We start from the raw sequence: 23,640 nt of genomic DNA on the forward strand, positions 1-23,640 counted from the left end.
CAGAGATGCCAAAGAAAGGTATAATGAATGGTATGGAGAAAGTGAATAAGGAAGTATTACTTACCCCTTCACATAACACATGAACCAATGAATCATTGGCTCACCTAATGAAACTTATAGGCAGCAGATTTAAAACAAACATAAGGAAGTACTTTTTCACATGATGCACAGTCAACCTGTGAAACTCATTGCCAGGGGATGTTGTGGAGGCCAAAAGTATAATTGTTTAAAAAAAGAGTGAGATGGCAAGAATGAGATGGCACACCCACATTGTAAATACTGCATGCTGATCTGGTCCCCCCATCTCAAAAAAGATATATTGGAAAAGGAACAAAAAAGGGCAACATAAATTATTAGGGGTATGGAACAGCTTCCATATGAAGAGAGAGTAAATAAGACTTTTCAGCTTGGAAAAGAGACGACAAAGGTGGGATATAATAGAGGTCTATAAAATCATGAGCGGCATAGAGAAAGTAAATAAGTGTTGTTTACTCATAACACAAGAACTAGGGGTCACCAAATGAAATTAATAGGCAGCAGGTTTAAAACAAACAGAGGTTTGTCTTCATACAACGCATAGTCAACCTGTGGAACTCTTTGCCAGAGGATGTTGTGAAGGCCACGACTATAACAGGGTTCAAAAAAGAACTGGAAATACATTTATGGAAGATAGGCCTATCAGTGGCTGTTAACAAAGATGGGCAGGGATGCAAAACCATGCTCTGAAGTGTCCCTAGCCTCTCTTGCCAGAAGTTGGGAATGGGTGACAGAGAATTAATCACTTGACGATTACCTGTTTTGTTCATTCCCTCTGAAGCACCTGGCATTGGCCACTGTTGGAAGACTGGATACGAGGCTGGATCGACTATTGGTCTTGACCCAGTATGGATGTTCTTATAAATTTGTGGAGGATAGGTCCATCCATGGCTATTTGCCAAAATGGTCAGGGACGCAAACCCATGCTCTGAGTGTTCCAAACTTCTGACTGCTAGAAGCTGGAACTGGATGATGGGGGATGGATCAGATCACTCAATAAATTGTCTTGTTCTGTTCTCTCACTCTGAAGCATTTGGTGCTGGCCACTGTTGGGAGACAGGATACTGGGAGAGATGTGCCATTGGCTGTTCTTATGGTTACTTATTTGTTATAGTCTATTTGTCTTGATAAATTGGGAATTGTACGTGACCTAAGATATTCAACTTCTTCTTGAAGGCACTCTTGGAAAGAACAGGATATACACTTGATGTGACTACTGGACAGAGGAAGTATGGTGGTCCTCCTCCAGATTCTGTGTATTCAGGACAACAGCCTTCTGTTGGTACAGAGGTAAGTAGGAGATCTTTTTATTCATGTAAAGAACAACCCACTTATACCATGTTTGTTTGGTTTTTTTAAACAATGTTAAATATGTTTGTTACTTAGATATTTGTGGGCAAGATTCCAAGAGACTTATTTGAAGATGAGCTTGTTCCATTATTTGAGAAAGCTGGGCCTATCTGGGATCTGCGCTTAATGATGGATCCACTAACTGGTCTAAACAGAGGATATGCTTTTGTCACTTTCTGTACTAAAGAGGCAGCTCAGGAGGCTGTTAAACTGGTAAGTTTTCTTTGCCTTTTATGAGATCACTCCCTAATCCATAAACAATTACTATAATCTCTGTTAGTAAGTGGCTAATAAGTTCCTTTGAGCCAGTCACACACGTAATGGACTTGTAGGTAGTCTATTGCACCTTTCTCTGAATTATTTGTTACTGGCCAATATCAGAAACAGGATACTAAACTAGATGCACTGCTGGCATAATCTAGTAGGGCAATCCAAAATTTCAAATTAGTAAAAAATCCTTGATGCCCCATTTGTTGAACAAGAGGTGGTGTTTGAGGAGGGTTACTTTGGATTGCTTTCTTCTAGAAGAATTTCTTAAATTAGGTGTTTGTGTGGATCCAACTGCTGGCGCACACTTTGTGTGCATGTGTGCTGATAGTGGGATACATAGGGACAAAATATATTGAAGAACCACACTTATTGTAAGGTAAGTAACTGTTCTTAAAAAGGTATTGAATTTTGTGAGAGACCTCAGACAGGTTGTTCTTGGTAGCAAACTATTCTACCTCTCTTGTTCAAAACTCTTTGGATGGTGAGATTACCAAAATCTAAAGAAAGAGAACACAGTATTTAATTTGAACAAAAGTACGAAATATTGTGAAGTAAATTATGGACCACGGCCTTTCAGATATGCAGCATGAACACTGAACCACCTACTGTGTGTCTCCTCCATTCTACCAAATAAATAAATAAAGATTTTTCTTACGGTGTCCTGGCCATGCCTCTCCACCCCCAAATTAAGGCTGAATACAGATCAGAGGCTACTCAGTTAATGCTGAATAAAAATCACAGGCCACTCAGTACTGAGTATTTTCTGGACAGCATTGCATGATGTTACCATCCTCTCAGTGTTGAGCATGTTGTCACCATTGTGGTTTTAGTTTTTTCAGCCTAGTGAAATCTGGATCTGAACTCTGCATGATTCACAGATACTAGATTGCCAGCTTTCTGTTGGGACACTCATTTAGGAACTAAGATAATTTAAACTTTTGATAGAATACATTTTAAATAATGTCCCCAAATTCTTAACTTTCTTTAAAAACATAAGGGTTTTTCTGCGTTTGTCTTTTTTTATAAAAGATTTTGGTGGGCTCAAAGAACACCAACCAACATGCTTGGGGTAAATCCACTTTGTCCGTGCACATACCTGCTTGTTGCCTTTTTGGTTTCAGCTTTGCTGTTAAACACCCTGTTGCATGAGTTCTGTCCAGATTAGTGAACCAGAGTGATGCAACTGACTAACAGCAAAACAATGAAAACTGACTGAATGTTTAGTGCTATCAGATGCTGCAAGTAAACTGGAAACACACTTTTTTTCCCTCAAATGAAAAGATTGAATCTTAGAAGTTACTTAACTGTAGGTTTAAAACTTGACTTTCAAATAGATGGTGTCTTTAAATGCACCATACTTGTAGATTTGGAAGGCCATCTATATTGCTATATTAAGCTGATATGATTAAGCTCGACTTGATCCTCCTTCCCTTGTGTATAAAGGGTCTCTAGTGCTGCAAAAGTATGAGGCTTTCCATCTAAGATATTTATATAATCAGACATTGTATAAAGAACCATATGCTGTTTAAATTGTTAGACGGGGTGGATTAGGGAAATACAAGGGAAAATTTGGGGTTGGCAGGGAAACCTTTCCAGCCTAAGTACTAGGACATGACAATGTGGTGTTCTTGACAAATTAGCAGCGTCCATTCAGCTGAGGAGTGGGTATGGGGAAAATATACTAATTTAAAGCAAGTACCTTGGCATTAGTTGGTTTTGTATAAGGTGCCAGCCACACTTGGCTGGTTAAATCATGATTTGGAAAAACTTACCAGGTGCATACTACCCAGAGGCCAATTCAGAAGGTAGGAGTATGGGGATACCAGTAAGATCGGGGCACTGTGCCTTGGTGAGAAGCCTCTCTGTCATGGGACTAGGGAGGCTGCTCAGTGGCAAACTTTTTGTATAAACCTTAGATTTTGTGGAAGTAAATTGAGTTTGTGGAATTTGTAATCTTTTTTTTTTGGCTTTCACCCTTATTTCTTGTAATAAATCTGAACGGAATAATCAGTCTTCACACACACTCCTGTTTTTCAGCATGTTAAAGTGAGCATTTGTCATATTGTGTTTGCTTTTCCCCCTTAATCTCAAGTAGATTTCAAAGCAGTACTTTAGCAGGAGAATCGTGTGTGGTTACATCTTTTTACTTTTAGCACACTGTATTTATCGTCTGATAAACTGGCTTAACATTTTACTATGGATCACTGTTGAAAGTGAGTTTGGGGTCATCCTAGTCTTTGGTGAACATGTGTGTTCATCACAAGTCCACTGCACGACTTGGAACTATTAACAGACTTCACTCAGGAAATCCATGACTAGAGTAACTTGGGTGATTGTAAATTGAGATTGAGGCACTGCAATGGAGTGTGTGATTAAAAAATATTCCATGCCATTGTTCTGGATTATAGTTTTCTTTATTTACCGCTACCCAAGATTATCAGGCCACTTTGTGAAAGATTCCATCATTCTAAACTTCTCCCATTTTAGAAGCCTTTTTGCTTGCTTGAGGAACCAAATTTCTTACTGTGACAATCCATAAAATTATGAGTATGGTTTTATTTAACTCTGTAATGAAAAATCTAGAACTAATGCAAAACTGATGACCAGTAGCTCAGATAGAAGTGAGATTAGCCACAGGTGTCTTGAAGTAATTTGTGCCATCTGCACACAGCAGTGTAACTTACTGTTCAATATAGGAAGTGAATACGCTAACTAAAACTGCTGTTGGAATTCTCGGTGGGTGAAATGACACAGATTTAGTCTCATCAGAGCTGTTGGATTAACGCATTTAGTTTACAGAAAGAAGTATGGGATCTTAGATGACTGGCCCCCAAGAGGTCAGACCTGTTTTGCATGCTCAAAAGACACTTCAGTTGTGTGCCTAATACCAGTTTGGGGCATTGATTCAAAACTGACTTGGGAGAAAGCATAAATATGTTGAATTGGCAATGCTGCTTCTGTTGTCTGTGTTCCATGGCAATCTCCCTTGTAAATACTGGGCTTGACCCCACTTAATGTAAAATTACAGGTGGTATGTTTAAAGGGACTCTGCTGGTTTACAAAACTTTTTAAAATCATATGTACATTTGTAATACCCATAGATATTAAACTAAAGATCTGATTTATTTTTTACTATGCTATTAATGTTTTCTGCTTCTCTTAGATTGGACAGTGAGACTAGGTTACTCAGTTTTCTTGTTAAATTAGCGCTTTGCTGTAATGTCTTTGGGCTGCAAACACTTCAGGGAATGTATATTAAAACTTTTAATTTTAAAAAAAGGAAACATTCCTGTTGCCTTAAATTTTGTAAGTACTTTTTCTTACAAAAGCTACTTTTGGGGCCCGACTTGATGCTGGCTAACCTTTAAGGTCCTTTTTAATGGTGATATGCAGTGTTCGATCTAATATGCCTGTATTTAACTGAGGCTGTCTGACACATAAAGTAATGGACTTTTTTCAGCTTTGAGGGATATTGGCCATTCACCTGAATTTCCAGGGAAACCATACTTAGTAGTTCCTAGGTAGAACATGCTGTTTATCAGTAGCATAATAGCTGGTACTACCGTAGTGGATATGCAAGCTCTGGAACTTCATTGACCTTTTTGAAGCTTTTTCTTTGTAGCCTGTGAAACGGGAGCGACAGATACTATTAATGGTAATTTTTAGGTTTTGGTTTGGGGGTACTTCTTAAATGGTTGGGAGTTACTACTGCAGCCAATAGAGAAATGAGAATCCTCTCCATGCGTGGAAGTTTGTACTTAAGAATTACCTTGTAGTTCACTGTTGGTTGTCAAGCATTGGTGAAAATGTTCAGCAAGACGGAATCAGTGTTCTACAGGATCAGAGAATTGAGCTAGCAAAACCTGGAAGAAGCAGACTTAAGCATTCACTGCAGAGGAAGTATGGGAGAACTTGGTCCTACAGAAGAAAAACTACCTGTGTCAATCTCTCAAACAAAATATCACTTGCAGAATGAATGGCAAGCTAACTGCCTTGAGAAAATGTTGGCTAAGAAACATCAACTTTCCTAACTGGAGAGCAGCCTATGGTGAAGCTTGCAAGGAAAATAGCTAATTTGTGCGTGGTGTGTGTGTCTCTCTTGCTCTAGTTTTTTGTCCAGAAGCTGCTTGAATTGGTGGTGAGGTCAAACAGTGTATGCATATTGTTTATACGAGAGCCATATTTTTTTTTCCAATAGAAGGCTTTTCTTGGACCCCGACTTGTTGAGGGTTTTGTGAACTGAACCTGAATACCTGCTATTATGTGCTTTGTTCAGTTTAAGAAGAGCTTATAGTTGGTAACCAGGGGAAGTTTTGCTCTGCAGTGTGACTGGAAGCAGTACCTTTATTGTCAACACTTTAGGTAGAATAAGCGCCAACTGCTGTAGTTCTGCATAGTGCATTATCTAGTGAAGACTGAGATAGTAGAAGCTCCTTCCAGAAGTAAAGCTTGATCTCGAGTCAAGACATAGGGAGAAATAGTTGTGGGCTGAAACTGGGGACCAGTGGCAAAGAATATGAATATACCACAAGTGTAGTAATCTTAACAGCTGTTGTATGCACACATCAGGCCACTGAAGGGTTAATACCTCACTGTTCATCACAGCTGTAGGGAAGTAAAATACCTGCTGTAGATGCTTTTGAGTAGGGAAGAGTGAAAGATTGGTAATAACTTGCCATTTTCTGTTTTTCTTTCAGTACAATAATCATGAAATTCGTTCTGGAAAACACATTGGTGTATGCATCTCTGTTGCCAATAATAGGCTTTTTGTTGGCTCTATTCCTAAGAGTAAAACCAAGGAACAGATTGTTGAAGAATTTAGTAAAGTAACAGGTAAGTTAGTAAGTGTATTGGGAACTGGGTAAAATAAATGTGAGTGATCAATGATGATTTTTTTTTTTTCACCATCTTTCGGCTGATGTTGAATGATGACAACCTTTTAAACTGAGATCGCTTAGCTTTGTCCTGAGTGTTCAGACTTCTCACTTCTGAAAGAACCAGGAATAATGTATCCTTGCCTAAACCATTGTGGTGTTTTGGAGTAACATATTTTGTTTTATTTGAATCTCTGTAACTAAACCTTAGATTATATACTTATGAATAATTGGCAAATACAATAAAAGGAAAGTTTCTTTCAAAGAAATGCATTGTTCCGCAACTCACCAAAATTTCTTCAGTATCAAAGAATGTATTGGTCTCCTTTTTAAAGGTAAAATGTAACCAATATGAAGAGAGTTCTGTGCTTGAGTCCTTTGCATTAGTGGATTAAAGTTACTGACTTTCCTTTAATGCTGAAGGGTTACTTCTGCACAAAGGCATCCAAAAGAGCAATGTGAAGCAAGGCTTTCAGAAGTCTTCTAAACACAAAACAGTGTTACTTTTTATGGGACAGGAATAATTATGTCCATTGATGCTAAGATGCTGCAGTGATATGTGATATAAAAACTTAGTATTCTGAAAGTACAGAAATGTATCTTGGCGTTTCTTCACACCAATCTTTGAAGCTCATCCATGCTTTCAGATCGGCTTGCAACGTACTTATTTCCTTAAGTAGAATCATTCCTTCGCTTTATAGTATAGCACATCAATTGAAGCCAAATTAAATATTCTGCTTAATTTCACAGAGGGTCTCACAGATGTCATATTGTATCATCAACCTGATGACAAGAAAAAGAACAGGGGTTTTTGTTTCCTTGAATATGAAGATCACAAAACTGCTGCTCAGGCCAGACGTAGGTTAATGAGTGGAAAAGTGAAAGTCTGGGGAAATGTTGTTACAGTTGAATGGGCTGACCCTATAGAAGATCCAGATCCTGAAGTTATGGCAAAGGTAATAAAGCAACTGAGAAATATAATTATACCTACATCACTTAAATTGTCATAAGGTAAATATTTCCAGTATTAGCACTATGTTGAAATACCACTTTCTAGATAGAGGAGTTAAAGCGGGGTTGTAAAGATGTGAATGCGTTCTAAAACACTTGAAAATTAAAAGGAGCTCTTTTAGTCTTAACAGGAATTTCACTGGCAAGTAGTATTTACTACTGCTTGGCCCTGACTTATGATCTTTGTTTCCTGCCAATGCTGAAAAATCTATGCCATGATTCCTGTAATCTGCCTGTACTCTAATAGTATGTAAGTGACATAGTGGCTTCAGAATCAAAGTTGCCTTGTGGCTTCACACTAATGACTTGATTCAAAGGAATCAATGGGAATATTTGGTTCAGCCCGTAAAACTGAGTTTAAATAAACATGGAGCTTCATATCTGTAATTCTTGAAATGGTATTACTTCAAGGAACATAAACCTGAATTTTCTTAACTCCTTGTCAGAATCCAAAAAGCTATAATTTCACAATCAAGCAATTACTTCTCTTAGACATTATTTCAGTTGTGGTGGTGTGTGTGTGGGGTTTTGTCACCCCCCCCCCCTCTTTCCCCCAGACCCCCTGAAACAGTAGTGACAACATTCTGGAGTGCAATTTCCATGTAGCTTAAGTTCTTCATGTCAAAATACTAAGTTTGGGGAGCATTTTTAATAACAAGAGAACAGTTCTTTGTTGTGACTTATATTTTGCCACAGTGGAAGCCGATTAATTGATTCTTACCTGAAAACTTCTATTCTCAGATGTTGTTCAGTCCTGTCTCTTTGGTTCTGTTGCCCAGCCACTAGCACAACTCCCCCTAGACAGCCCTTTTCTGAGTTCCTTTTTCTCTCTATCACATCTGCCTTTCCTGACCTGAGATGGTTGACTAGTAGGCATCCTAGTTTGATGGACTTGGTAAGCTGTCTTGGATGGGGTCACCTCTTTGAGCCAAATGGGGTTCATCTACTAGAAAAGCAGCTATTTCATAAGAAGTATAGAGCCTCTTAAACTCTTTGCCTGCCAGGTTTAATATCATCATATCCCCCCCTTCCCCCCCCGCTTTCTTGCCCAGTGTTGTAGTCACTCAACAGCAGGGAGTGTGCCGAGTCTTGCAGATAGTTTGCCTGCAAACTGGCACTTCCTCTCTAGTGCGGCTTCTCCCTGTGATCAATCTCCTGTATCACAAGAGAGGAGCCCTGATCCATCTAACTTTTTCTGTGACCATTGGTGTGGGACTCCTGCTGGTGAAACTTATCAGATGAGTAGGAAGTGAAGGGAGCATGGATAGGAAGAAAGTACTTGGTAGCAGGCTTCTGGGGCAGAGCTATGGAGGTGGGGAACATAAGAGCTAGAAAGCAATGTTTCCTGGTTCCCTATCCCATTCCACAGAAAGTGATTTTGACTAAACTAAAAACACTTTAAATGCTGAATAGGGCAGGGGGATAGCAGGGCATTGAAAGGATCAAGGGAAAGAGCATGGAAAAGATGTAGGGGATCAGGAGTGCCATAGACTTAGTGCGGTGGACCAAGAGGTGTGAATGGAGATTCCAAATTAAACTGCAGGAAAGGGAGACTACCTGATGGAGAGGACTGGGGAAGAAAAGGGGTGGGGGGGGAGGTTGTCTCAGGTCTGAAGGCTATAGAGAGATGGTGGGAGGATGATTGAGGGAGTGATTTTTCCATGTGTTAAAGACTTTAAGTAATTAAACATGGAGAAAAGTCTTTTCCTCCACTCCTTTCCCTGCCCAAATCCCAAACAGCTATAATTCTCTTCTTGCACCGCACCACATGCAGATATATAGAGCTCTGAAGGAGGGGAACTACACTAGTAGGCCTTAGAGCAGGAATGCTTGTCTGTAAACTTATCCACAGACCCACTTAAGTTTTGGTGCTCTTTAAAATAAACAAAAACAAAACCTTTTCTCGTGCTAACTTACAGTTAAGGTTGCCAATGGCTTATCTAAACATATAGCACTGCATTGGCACAGTTGCACCAGTGCTGCTGTAGCACTTGGTGAATATGATATCTATGCCGATGGGAGAAACCCTCCTGTCGACATAACGTTGTCTACACCAGGAGTATGGCATAACTGTGTTGCTCAGGAGTGTGGATTTTCCACATCCCTGAGTGACGTGGTTGTACCTACATACGTCTGTAATGTAGGCTAGGCCTCAGAGTGCTGTACATATGTGTACACTTCCTACAAATCATGGAAACTGCAAGGTAAGACACGGCTAACCTTATGCCTGAAGTGGTTTTAAAATAGATGAAGGGTAAGTTGAGGTTGGAGAAGTTGGACTTGTGCATTATGGAGGCTTGCTTGTTAGCAGTCTGAGTCTGTGGTTGATAAGGCATGTGAATTGAGGATTGTGTCGTTATTATTTCCTTAACCGGCAAATTACTAGATTTTTCAATACTGCATAATGATAAACATTTCCTTAAGTTAATGTTTTTTGTACATTGATGGTTTTGGCATTCTCAGCATCCTGACATATCATAGTGCCGGCAAAATTCAAGAGGCAATTCAGTAGTTACTGTCGCATGGACCTTGCAAAGCACAATCAAGGCTGGCAATTTAAGCAGCCAGTTAACCTGACCGATGTCTTTGAAATCTTGGACACAGTCATGTGGCTGCGGGTACATGGCTCATAACTTAACTATTATTTCGTTATGTCCAAACTAAAAGGGAACTTTTATTTTTTTTCTCTCCCATTTCAACTCAAAGGGGGAAGGCATGTCATCTGAGAAGACTGTCTTGTCTTGACTTCCTAATGCTTACACTGACCTGTCCGTTAGTGCGTGGTTCTCAACCTTTTCAGACTACTGTACCCCTTTCAGGAGTCTGTGTCTTGAGTACCCCAAGTTTCATCTCCCTTAAAAACTACTTGCTTACAAAATCAGACATAAAAATACAAAAGTGTCACAGCACACTATTACTGAAAAATTGCTTACTTTCTCATTTTACCATATAATTATAAAATATATCGATTGGAATATAAATGTTGTACTTATTGGACAGCAACAAATTTAAAACTGAAATCCTTTCACACCGCAAACTTAGATTGTGAAATTCATTGCCACAAAAGATCATCGAGGCAAAGAGTTTATCAGGATTATAAAAGGACTTGGATGCTTACATGATAGCAAGACTATCCAGAGGAGTTAAGGTTTAAAAAAAGGTTTTGGAAGAGACAAGCTCTTGGAGTCAGGGCAGACTCTAATGTGGGTTAAAAACCTTCTTTGGGAGTAGGTTATTCTGTTGTTGCCTACAATGGATTTTTTTTTTGCATTTCTTCTGTACCTGCTGCCATTTGGCCATTGTTGAAGTCAGGATACTGGACTAGATGGACCACTGGTCTAATCCAGTATTGCAATTCCTATGTTCCTCTGCTTCCTCCCCCATAGCTCCCATACACTTTCTCTGTGGGCCTTTAGCCAAGGATTCATCTATAGATTCCTGTCTGAGTCTGCAGTTTCTGCCCATCCATGCCCCCCATCCCGCAAGATACTGCTTTTTAATATACCATGCATAAGTACACAGGTTATGCCATTTTTCATCCTGATAAGCCACTTGTGATTCAGAATGAGAGAATCAGGTGCTGGCTGGTGCTACTGCAAAAGGAGTAGAGCTGACCACTGTGTTCCTCACAATCCCATAGCCTGCTCTCCTTGGTCTCTCCGTCTGCTCTGGAGGGGCCATAGGGAGGGGGAGCTGGTAGCTAAGGGATTCTGAAGCATGACCACCAGCTGCACTGTCCCTGCTGTATTTTCACTGGTTAAAAGTCTGTGGATCACTGAATGGTGCAACCTGAGGCAGTAAACTACTGGGAAGAGGGCTGGGGCAGAAAGTGCAATCTTACCCATTTATTTGCAACTGGATTTTTTGATAGAAAACTTGTGGACTGAGCTGAGGAGCATTTATGGGCAGGGGAATAGAGACTGGTCTGGCATTACTAATAAGGGGTATAGTGGATGGGGATGGAGAAGATACTCAGCTGCAAGCAAATGAGGCTTATGGATTGAGGGAGCTTTAGTACATCCGCTCTAGGGCTGCAAGGCATATCTTAAACCAATTTGAGGGTGGCTTGTGTGGATGCTCTTGGTGCTTCATTGAGTACTGCACAGCATAGCTAGCTGACTGCTCTAATATAGACCAGCCCTTACGTAACTTTCTCCCATACTAGGTAAGGTTGCTAAGCCTGAAGCTTTGTATTTCAGGTTGCCCTCTTACTGTTCTGTATTTCCTTTTGTCATAGACAATAAAAGTGTATTCTAACCAACAATATTTGATGTGATAGCTTCAAGGCACCTGAAGGTGGAGGCAAAATTGGCTAAGCAAAGAAGGCATGCTGAGTGATTATAGTGATGGGTGCTTAAACTCTAATACTTTGAATAGTTAACTTCTACATATAATTATCCTTAGTTGCTAACTTTACTTTTTGAAACAATTAAAAAAAGGTTCCTTCGAGGTAAAACTTACTGATAGGACTTTTTTCAGTAACAACGCTGATTAGAATGATGTATTTGTAGTGATTGTTCAGTAATATTAAATCATTTTATCCAACTGTCAAGTCAGCAAACTGATTTTTCGAACTCATTGCAGAATGTTGCGTTTAAATAGAATGAATGGATATTTTTGATATCAGCTGTAGTTCTAACGTTTTGTGAAATTAATTGTGTTAGACAAAACTTGTGTACTGAAACTTGACTTTTGTTTTCTTTTAGGTGAAAGTGCTGTTTGTGCGTAACCTTGCCAATACTGTAACAGAGGAGATTCTAGAAAAGGCCTTCAGTCAATTTGGAAAATTAGAGCGAGTGAAGAAACTAAAAGATTATGCTTTCATTCATTTTGATGAACGGGATGGTGCTGTAAAGGTAGGTTAAAGGGACCTTAATTTTATGTGTATAGAAGTTATGACCAAATTTGAATTTTAAAAATTGGATACTTATGGGGAAAAGATCAGTCTGGAGGATTATGTGAAGCATTAAATTGTTAATTAGTAACACCATAAAATGAAGTTACATGTTGGGTCTTCCCATAGAATGTTCTACACTATCTGAATTCAGGGAAGGAGAATGCTTCATATAAATTGCTGTTAATGTTGGTGATTATTTTCTTATCTGTTAAAAATAAAAGATTCTGTTTTAAGCTAATGGCCTTCTGTGAAAACAGTAACTGGGATGCCAGAACTTTTTCATCCACTTGTAATCAACCAGAAGGAAGTTCCTTTGGGGTTAAAAGACCAATTTTGCTACCTGAGAATTGTGGTAGAAAATTTTGTTAGTAATGTAAGCACTGAAACACAAAACAAACTTCCTAGGAGCAGAGTTAACTGTGTCCTTTTTTGCTGGCAGGGATTATCCTAGTGAGTATTTACTCTCTCCTTCTTTCCTTCCTTGTGACATACTCTCTTTGCCAAGGAGAAATCCAGGAATAACTCCTTTGTTTCATCCCTTTGCTTTGTGTTTCTTCCTCATTTGGTAGAATGACCGGCAGAATTTGTTCACATACCAGATTTCTACACCTTTGGGTGAAACATGCACATAGGTTTGCAAATTTCCTCACTTGTCCAGATAGCTTGGAGAAGAAGCTTGGGTGAACAGAGTAAGAATCCCCTACCGTTCATGCATCCTCTCAAGGCCGGGTCTCCTTTGCAGTCCAAAGAATCTTTGAAAGTGGTAGGATCTCTCAGAACCCCCCCTTTTGAAACTCACTTGCAAACATTTGGTGGGAAACTTTTATTGTATAGATAGAATGACAATATCAACTTCTGTTACATGAGGCTGAGGTGCAAATTTCCTTTTGCACCTAATCAGTAAAGAAAAAGTTATAAATGGAAAACAAAAGAGAAAAAAGTTCTTCGACTGATTGCTCATGTCCATTCCAAAAGATGTGTGCGCACTGCATGCACGATTGTTGGAGGGTTTTACCCTAGCAGTACCCGTTGGGTCAGCTGTGGAGCCCCCTGGAGTGCTGCGTTTATGGGTCCCTGCCAACCCGCTGCCTGCTCGGTTCCTTCTTACCGCCAGTGACTGTCATTGGAGCAACTGGTCTCTTGCTTTGCAAGTGTTCCCTAGCGTTTTTCGGTATATATAGTTGTTTTTCACTAGATCGTTAGTTTTATTAGTATGTTTAAGTGGGGGGGGGGGAGTTTCCCCCCGATATATTTCCCCATCACTGGGGCATGCTGCGGCCCCAGGGGTTTAAGCCATGTGAGAGGTGCGGTAAGCCTGTGGCCAAAGGGGATCCGCATGCTGCTTGTCTGAAGTGTTTAGGGAGAGGGCCATTTGCAAGACAAGTGCACCATTTGCAGAGGATTCAAGCCCAGAACTGAGAGAGAGACTATCGCCTCAAGCTCCTCTTAATGGAGTCTGCACTTCGGGCCCCAACCGGATCAAGAGTCTGAACGGGCAGCCTCGATGCGGGACACCTCAGCACCTAGGAAGGACTCACATAAGTAGCATCGACACTGCTCCCCCGCATGGAAACCCGGCTCATCGGTGCGGCACCATTCACAAACCCCAGTGCCGCACAAACAGGAGGTGGCAGGGGGGCAGCCCTGCTCCACCAAGAATAGTAGGCAGGCCTCCACTGCGGTGCGTGCTATGTCGGAAAACCAGAAGGCTGGCTCGTCAGTCCCAGCACCGTCAACTCTGGCCTTGAGGGCAGGTCCGTTGAGTCTGCTGTTGGTGGACTCCCCGCTCTGGGAAGTGTTGGATGGGGACCTGGACCTCCCCTGCACACCAGATACTTTCAAGGCCATGTGGGACTTAATTGCTATGACAACACAGTCCCCAGCCTCTCATTCCCATGTACCAGGCAGGGCAGGTCCAGGCGGTGGCACTGTCTGCGGCACTGTTCTCCATCACTGCGGCATCGCTCCCCAGCACTGTTGGGATTCATTCCTTCCTGGTCAGGCTTGGACTACTCATCAGAGTCTGAGGCAGAGTTGTCCGTGTCCTGACACAGCCAGTACTGCTTGAGGTCTCGGCACTGTGGGGTGCAGGAATCCTCGGTACCAATGGTGTCCTGGCCTCCCCAGTGGCAGGGACCAGTACAATGGCCCTTTTGGATACCTTGGGCCTACCGGCAGGGCTCCAGGGCAGCATAGGTGGTCTCCGCTGCCTGTGCCCCACCACCTGCGACGTCCGTTGCCCCTGACGAATCCAGGACTCCCGAGGACCCACCGCGGAGTTCAGACCTTGGGCCTCCTGCACCGAGTGCATGGTCGGAGCCACCTGTGCCGGCAGCTCCCCTACCACCAGTGATTGCATTATTGGATGTTCCTGAGGTCACCACCTCCCTTCCAGCAATGGACATGAAAGACCTCCTCAGGATGGTTGCCCAGACCCTTAATATGGCCACGGAGGAGGTAGTGGAAGACTCAGACCCCATGGTGGACATACTTGCCCAAGAGGGTCCTTCTAGAGTGCCACTGCCGCTTATTAAGACTGTCCAGACCACCATGAAGGTGCTCTGGCAAACCACAGCCTCTGTCACCAACGGCCAGGGTTGTGGAGAGGCAAGAGTCTGTCCTATCTCGGGGACTCTCTTTCTGTCCCACCATCCCCACGAACACGATACAGTTCTGCGGTGATCTGGAAGCCTACTTTCGTCGTCTCTGACTCAAGGAATATTTTCAACGCACCACTGAACAGTGCACTGACCCACAGGAACCCTCCTACCAACACTACAAGAAGAAGAACTCTTCGACTGTCAGGAGGAGTCCACGCAATGACAGACTGGACCTCTACATAGAGTGCTTCCGCAGACGTGCACAGGCTGAAATTGTGGACAAACAACATCACTTGTCCCATAACCTCAGCCGTACAGAACGCGATGCCATCCACAGCCTCAGAAACAACTCTGACATTATCATCAAAGGGGCTGACAAAGGAGGTGATGTAATCATAATGAACAGGATGGATTCTGAACAGGAGGCTGCCAGGCAACTCTCCAAGACCACATTCTACAGGCCACTATCCTCTGATCCCACTGAGGAATACCAAAAGAAACTACACCATCTGCTCAAGAAATTCCCAGCTACAGTACGGGAACAAATCTACATGGACACACCCCCAGAACCCCGACCAGGGGTATTCTATCTACTACCCAAGATCCATAAACCCGGAAACCCTGGACGCCCCATCATCTCAGGCATTGGCACTCTTACAGCAGGATTATCTGGCTATTTGGACTCTCTCCTCAGACTCTACGCTACCAGCACTCTCAGCTATCTTCGAGACACCACCGACTTCCTGAGGAAACTACAATGCATTGGTGTTCTTCCTTAAAACACCATCCTGGCCACCATGGATGTAGAAGCGCTTTACACCAACATTCCACATGAGGATGGACTACAAGCTGTCAGGAACAGTATCCCTCATGAGGCCTAGTGGCTGAGCTTTGTGACTTTGTCCTCACCCACAACCACTTCAGATTTGGGGACAACTTATACCTTCAAGTCAGTGGCACTGCTGTGGGTACCCGCATGGTCCCACAGTATGCCAACTTTTTTATGGCTGGCTTAGAACAACGCTTCCTCAGCTCTCGTCCCCTAGTGCCCCTCCTCTACTTGCGTTACATTGATGACATCTTCATCATATGGACCCACGGAAAGGAGGCCCTTGAAGAATTCCACCTGGACTTCAACAATTTCCACCCCACCATCAACCTCAGCCTGGACCAGTCCACACAAGAGATCCACTTCCTGGACGCTACAGTGCAAATAAGTGATGGTCACATAAATACCACCCTATACAGGAAACCTACTGACCGCTATACATGCCTCCAGCTTCCATCCAAGACACATCACATGATCCATTGTCTACAGCCGAGCCCTAAGATACAACCGAATTTGCTCCAACCCCTCAGACAGAGAGACCTATAAGATCTTTATCAAGCATTCGTAAAACTACAATACCCACCTGGGGAAGCGAGGAAACAGATTGACAGATCAAGACTGGTACCCAGAAATCACCGACTACAGGACAGGTCCAACAAGGACAATAACAGAACACCACTGGTTATCGCATACAGCCCCCAGCTAAAACCTCTCCAGCGCATTATCCACAATCTACAACCTATCCTGGAAAATGATCCCTCACTCTCACAGACCTTGGGACGCAGGCCTGTCCTCGCTTACAGACAGCCCCCCAACCTGAAGCAAATACTCACCAGCAACTACACACCACACCACAGAAACACCAACCCATGAACCAATCCCTGTAGCAAACCTCGTTGCCTACTCTGTCCCCATATCTACTCTGGCCACACCATCAGAGGACCCAACCACATCAGCCACACCATCAAGGGCTCATTCACCTGCACATCCACTAATGTTATATATGCCATTATGTGCCAGCAATGCCCCTCTGTCATGTACATTGGCCAAACCGGACAGTCCCTCCGCAAAAGAATAAATGGACACAAATTGGACCTCAGGAATGGTAACATACATAAGCCAATAAGTGAACACTTCAATCTCCCTGGTCATTCTATTACAGATTTAAAAGTCACTATCATTGAACAAAAAAACTTCAGAAACAGACTTCAAAGAGAAACAGCAGAACTAAAATTCATTTGCAGATTTAACACCATTAATCTGGGCTTGAATAGGGACTGGGAGTGGCTGGCTCATTACAGAAGCAGCTTTTCCTCTCCTGGAGTTGACACCTCCTCATCTATTATTGCGAGTGGACTACATTCACCCGGATTGAATTGGCCCTGTCAACACTGGTTCTCCACTTGCGAAGTAACTCCCTGCTCTCCATGTGTCGGTATATAATGCCTGCATCTGTAACTTTCACTCTATGCATCTGAAGTGAAGTTTTTACCCATGAAAGCTTATGCCCAAATAAATCTGTTAGTCTTTAAGGTGCCACCAGACTCCTTGTTGTTTTTGTAGATACAGACTAACACGGCTACCCCCTGATACTTGTCCCGCAAAGGGGGTCCGAGAACCACTTCACCCACCCCCAACCCAGGACATTGGTGGCTGATGCAGCAAACCACGAAGAGTGGCGTGGGCAGCTGGGACTCACCTTTCGACCAAAGAGGTCCAGCTTCTTAGCTTCCTTATTTTTAGGGGTATGCTCGACTGGGGTGCTCCAGCTTAAATCTCCAATCAGCAGGCAGTACTTAGCTGCTATGCATACAACTCCTGGAAAGCCCTCTCCAAGTTCCAGGAACTGCGCCCATCAAACTAACAGGAGTTTGCGGCAGTCATAGAAGAAGGCAAGGTAGTGGCTAGAATCTCGCTCTAGGCGGCTTTGGACTCCGCCGATTTGGTGGCACGAACTATGGCTACGGCCATCACCATGAGGCTCACGGCTGCAGGACTCCCGGCGGAGGTCCAGAATACTATAAAGGACCTTCCTTTTGACTACAGGGTTGTTTGTGGACAAAACAGACTCCAGACTTCACAGTCTCAAGGACTCACATGCAATCCTCAAATCTCTGAGTATTCATACGCCAGCACCCCAGAGAAAACCCTTCAATCCTCAGCCTCCTTCCAGATTCTATCTGGGTCCCCGTAAGCAGGACTATAGCCGGAGGAGGGGCAGAAACAGGAGACGTCCCCCGCAGCCCTCAGTCCAGGGTCAAGGCTCCTCCCAGCAGCCCCCTTGGCTTGAAGCCAAAACTTTTTGAAGGTGCACCCAGGGATGGAGCACTAGCCCAAATCCCAGATCCTTTCCTTCCCTTTCTGAATCATCTGTCCCACTTCTACTGTGCCTGGGCCCAGATTACTTCAGAACGTTGGGTCCTGAGCATTGTAGGGGTGGGATAGTCTATCCAATTCTGTCCCTAGCCGCCCTCCCCATCCCTCTTCTGGGACACCTCTCACGAGCATCTCCTGCTACAAGAGGTGCAATTGTTTCTCACGCTGGGGGCAATAGAGGAGGTTCCTCAGGAGTTCAAGGGTAGGAGGTTCTATTCCTGATACTTCCTCATCCCCCAGGCCAAGGGTGGGCTCAGGTCTGTCCTGGATCTGCAAAACCTCAGCAAGTTCATAAGAAAGCTGAAGTTTCGTATGGTCTCTCTGGCCACCATCATTCCTTCCCTGGATCTGGGGGACTGATATGCCACCCTCGACTTGGAGGACGTGTCCTTTCATATATTAATTTATCCCGGCGCACAGGAGATTCCTGAGATTTGTAGCCTACACTGCCAGTTCACCATACTACCATTTGGACTTTCAGTGGCCCTGCGTGTGTTCACAGAGTGCATGGCAGTTGTGGTAGCCTCCCTGCACAAATGCCAGGTACAGGTCTTCCCATACCTGGACAACTGGCTCATCAAGGGCAATTCCCGAATGCAAGTGCTGGAGCACATGGCCCACGCATGAACAACTTTCAGCAGGCTAGGCTCATTCTGAATGCACCCAAGTCTACACTGGTCCCAGCCCAGAAAATAGAGTTCATCGGCACTCTCCTGGACTCCACTCAGGCCAGAACCTCCCTACTTGAGTCCCGGTTCCAAAGCATCAAGGGCATCCTTGATAGCCTCCACCGGTTCCCAACCACAACGGCCAGAAACTGCATGAAGCTTCTGGGGGACATGGCAGTCTGCACGTATGTAGTGCAGCATGCCAAGTTGCGCCTTCGCCCTCTCCAGGCTTGGTTGGCAAGCGTATATAGAGCCAGCCATGACTCTCTGGACAGACTAGTTACCCTCCCGCCCCAGATTCTCGAGTCCCTCAGGTGGTGGCTACAACCTTAGGTGGTCTGTGTGGAAGTGCCCTTCGCCAAACCTCAGCCCTCACTGTCGCTGGTCACTGACGCATCGGAGACAGGCTGGGAAGCAAACCTGGGTAGTATCAGGACTTGAGGCCTGTGGTCACAACCAGAACTATTGCTGCACATCAGCGTCAGAGAGCTGAGAGCGGCTTGCCAGACGTTCCAGGCCCAGTTCTGCCAGACAACACCATAGCGATGTTCTATATAAACAAACAGGGTGGTGCTCACTCCTCTCCCCGGTTGTGGGACTTCTGCATCACACATTACATCCAGCTACAAGCATCATATTTACCGGGGGCACAGAATGAACTAGCAGACCATCTCAGCCGCTCATTCAGCACTCACAAATGGTCACTCAGAGTGGACATAGCCCCACCTGAAGAAGATTGAAAGGGCAATCTCCACGTGGACCTGTTCGCGACGCAGAGCAACGGGAAGTGCCACCTGTTGTTCTCCTTTCAGAACCACAGCTATGGCTCCACAGTGGATGTCTTTCACCTACCATGGACGACTCAGCTGCTATATGCATTCCCGCCCTTCCAACTCATACACAAAGTTCTCCTAAAGATCTGGCAGGACAGGGCTTCAGTCATCCTCATAGCATCTGCGTGGCCATGATAGTACTGGTTCACCACGCTGCTGAACCCATCAGTGGATAGGCCAGTGGCCCTCCCCATGCTTCCGGACGTCCATCACAGCGGACTACAATATCCCAACCTAGAGTCCCTCCACCTCATGTTAGGGAAGTTCTTTTGGGAAGCAGGAAATCCTCTACTCACACAATATAGCTGGCAAACTGGAAGTGCTTCTCCATTTGGTCCCTACAGAAAGGTGTCTCTTCCCTTTGTGCTTGACTGCCTCTGTTACCTGAAGTAGCAGGGGCTGGCTATATCTTCTATTAAGGTGCACCTGGTGGCCATCTCGTCCTTCCACCCGGGCGTAGGGTCAGGTCAGTCTTTAGCAATCCCATGGTGGGCTGGTTTCTTAAGGGCTTAGATAGGCTTTATCACCAGGTGAAGCAGCCTGTTCCGCAGTGGGACCTTAACCTGGTTCTTTCTAAACTTATGGGCCCCCCTTTTGAGTTACTGGCGACCTGCCCCTTATCCTCTCTCGCCTGGAAAGTGGCTTTTCTGGTGGCCGTAACCTTGGCCAGAAGGGTCCCCGAGCTCAAAGCACTTACTTCTGAGCTCCACTACATGGTCTTTTACAAAGACAAGGTGCAGCTATGCCCACAACCCAGCATTCCTACTGGTATTCTTTCCTAAGCCTCATGCCAGCAACAAAGAACGAGCACTCAATTCCCTTGATGTCAGGTGTGCCCTAGCCTTCTATATTGAACGCACTAAGCCGTTTTGTAAGTCACCACAGCTCTTTATTGCAATCGCTGAGAGGATGAAAGGGCTCCTCTTCTCTGATGCAGGTGTGGATCACATCCTGCATCAGAACGTGCTACGACTTAGCTAAAATTCCAGCTCCGCTGTTAACGTCACACTCCACAAGAGCGCAGGTGTCATCCGCCTCATTCCTTGTGCAGGTCCCTATCCAAGACATGAAAGACAGCAACGTGGTCTTCCATCCACACCTTTACTTTGCACTACACCATCACCCAACAGGCGAGGGACAATGTGACCTTCAGCAAGGCAGTACTGCAATCAGCAACTCGGTGAACTCTGACCCCTCTCTGTCGAAACTACTTGGGAGTCACCTATTGGAATGGACATGAGCAATCGCTCGAAGACAGTTGCCTACCTTTCGTAACTGTTGTTCTTCGAGATGTGTTGCTCATGTCCATTCCAAATCCCGCCTGTCTCCCCTCTGTCGAGCAAGAAGGAACTGAGCAGGCAGCCGGTCAGCAGGGGCCTATATACACTGCCATAAAGGCGCCACTCCAGGGCACTTCCTTGTATACAAATATTTTTCACTTAAAGCTAACTAAGCTTTACTGCTACCCCATTGTTGTAAATATGATTCTTAATGAGATCCCAGAGCTGAATTGTGGTACACTATTTGCAGAGATTGCAATAGTATGTCCACAGTTGTAAGTGGAAGAAATTTTAAGAACAGGTAAATGCTATCTTGGTTTTGAAAATCAAGCTTTAGTAATTCTTTGAAACCCCAAGAGTAATCTTCAGTCTGACTTCCAGATCCAGAACTAGCCATGATTGTGTGTGATCCCATTTAAAAAAATTCCTCTATTCTTTTTCTGCCCCTTAAAGTGTGTCCCTGAATGCCCTTAAAAGTATATCTAAAATCTGGTTACTTCCTTCAGGCAATGGAAGAAATGAATGGCAAAGATTTAGAGGGAGAAAATATTGAAATTGTGTTTGCTAAGCCACCAGATCAAAAAAGAAAAGAACGGAAAGCTCAGAGACAAGCGGCTAAAAATCAAATGTAAGTATAAATTTGTGCATGTTGTGTATTGATTTTTATTACACAAAAATGTGCTTTTTACAAAAAACATAGCATGGGGGTTATGTAGCAAGTATGATGAAGTGTATTAGTGTCTCAAATTTCACTTCCATAGGTGTAGGATACATTTTAATAGTTATATAGAGGAATTACTGGTATATCACAATAGTGCCTGAAGGCCAGCCTCAGTCAGGATTGGGGTCACATTTTGCCAAGTGCTGTCCAAACCCAAATGAAGATAAAATGGCTGCCTTGGAGAATTTATAGCCTATATTCAGTAGTGACTGAACTGGATGCATGTCCACTTATCCATGTCAAATTTGAAGATCATGGGAGCAAATTGGGAAACATGAGCTGGTCACCTTCTAAAGAGCCACATACCTTTGTACTGTCAGGTGCACCCATGTGAGATGCATGCTCATCTGATCACACTTTGAAGCAGTAATATGGTGGCTACATGTAAATTATTGGTGTGATTGCTCTCTGTCCAACAACGTTTTTGCCACTTGTGATGATCAGTAAGCCTGTGAAGATTTTAAAAACGAAAGTAAGGATTTTGCACTAATGTGAAGATTTTGCAGAACAGAAAATGAGTGGCTTGCCACTGTAGCCTTTAGTGCTTTCATATATTTTTCTACTTGGGTTTAAATTGGATATCCTGCAGTTTTCCTCGCTCCCACCCTGTATTTCCAAAAATATCTGTGCTGCCAGTGCTGCTGCTTGACATCCAAGAAGACGGAATGGCTAGGTAAAACCGAATAATACAAATCTTTAGATGGTGACCTCATGCACAACTGGAATTGTTTAAGATTGCCTTGCTTGCAGCTGCCCCAAAGTTCTCACTGGCCCTGCTATTCCTTTCCCTGGTCATGTTAGCCATAGGCTTCACTATTCTCTTTTGGACTCTACTCTTAGTGTCAAGGGTTTTTTTTTCTGCTTCATTTACATCTTTGTTAGGCAAACCAAATTCCTTTGTCCCTCCTGTATTCTGTGTCTCAGATGCAGCCATAAGAATACCTGTTTTGTGAAGAACAGTTTAGAGTAGTATTGGAAGTTACATGAACATATTTGTATGTAGAGTCTGAATGTCTCTATTTTGTTGATACTTATTTGACATCCTGTTCTCTCTCTCTCTCCTTCCCTTCCCTTCCCTCCACTACCCCCATCTCCGGTGTCAAAAGGAAAAACTGGTGTCAAAAGGAAAAAAGTTCCCATAGTGGAATGGGCCAATAGTCTCCTTTTAATCCTGTATCTAGGCTCTAATAGTGCCCTGTACCTCATTCTATAGAGGAAAGTGTGATTTCCTCAAAAAAGGCATCTGATCAATTATACAATACTGTACTCTTCCCCCTCCCCCTCCCCCCCTGGAGAGAAGAGTGGATTCCTGTGTAACTAGCTGGTCATCAGAGTATTCTCTAAAGCTTAACTATTACATCAGCTGAACATGCTCTTTTTAGTGCAAGTTGCTTATATTTTTATTAAATATCTAAAACTTATTGCCTTAAGTGTACAGCAACAAATTTCCCTGTTGATCTCATACTGCATAAAATTATTTCATTGTATTATCTATTGTATTACTATACCAATTCATTTATTTTATGTGCCTCTCTCTCCTATTTTGCATAAAAGTGGTGATAGGTGCCTTGTTCAGTCCCTCTTTCAGATCCGTTGATTAGACTAATTCTTAGATATCTATCATTCCTCTTTGATGTGCCAGGCTAACTAAAATATCACTACAAAGGCAGACAAGCAGTTCTATTCAAAGACTCATTCTGGGCATATTTGTATTTTAAAGTGCTACTTACATGTTGAATTGCAAGAGTTTTTAATTTTTCTAGGATTCAAAAAGATGAAGGGGCAGGGGAGTATATAGCCATAAAATGTGTGTGGTTAGTGCTGTCTTTACTTGAAAGAAGCTGGCTGTGATTTCTCAGATCTTAGGGAGGCATTTTGTAAATACATCGCTACCC

The 23,640-nt window shown here is 43.4% G+C and overlaps 1 protein-coding gene across 7 annotated transcripts in view; it reads left to right on the forward strand.

The window, feature by feature from the left end:
- The window catches only part of SYNCRIP (synaptotagmin binding cytoplasmic RNA interacting protein), a 36,769-nt gene that overhangs the window by 4,940 nt on the left and 8,189 nt on the right, over window positions 1–23,640 (forward strand). For all 7 annotated transcript variants that reach the window (XM_054024166.1, XM_054024167.1, XM_054024161.1 and 4 more), the window contains 6 exons: window positions 1,213–1,326; window positions 1,423–1,599; window positions 6,354–6,489; window positions 7,281–7,486; window positions 12,248–12,397; window positions 21,531–21,652. In XM_054024166.1, the coding sequence (XP_053880141.1) occupies window positions 1,213–1,326; window positions 1,423–1,599; window positions 6,354–6,489; window positions 7,281–7,486; window positions 12,248–12,397; window positions 21,531–21,652 (905 nt within the window). The remainder of the gene's footprint in view (window positions 1–1,212; window positions 1,327–1,422; window positions 1,600–6,353; window positions 6,490–7,280; window positions 7,487–12,247; window positions 12,398–21,530; window positions 21,653–23,640) is intronic.

Source organism: Malaclemys terrapin, chromosome 3, assembly GCF_027887155.1.
Source record: "Malaclemys terrapin pileata isolate rMalTer1 chromosome 3, rMalTer1.hap1, whole genome shotgun sequence".
In the NCBI taxonomy this organism is placed as follows: domain Eukaryota; kingdom Metazoa; phylum Chordata; order Testudines; family Emydidae; genus Malaclemys; species Malaclemys terrapin.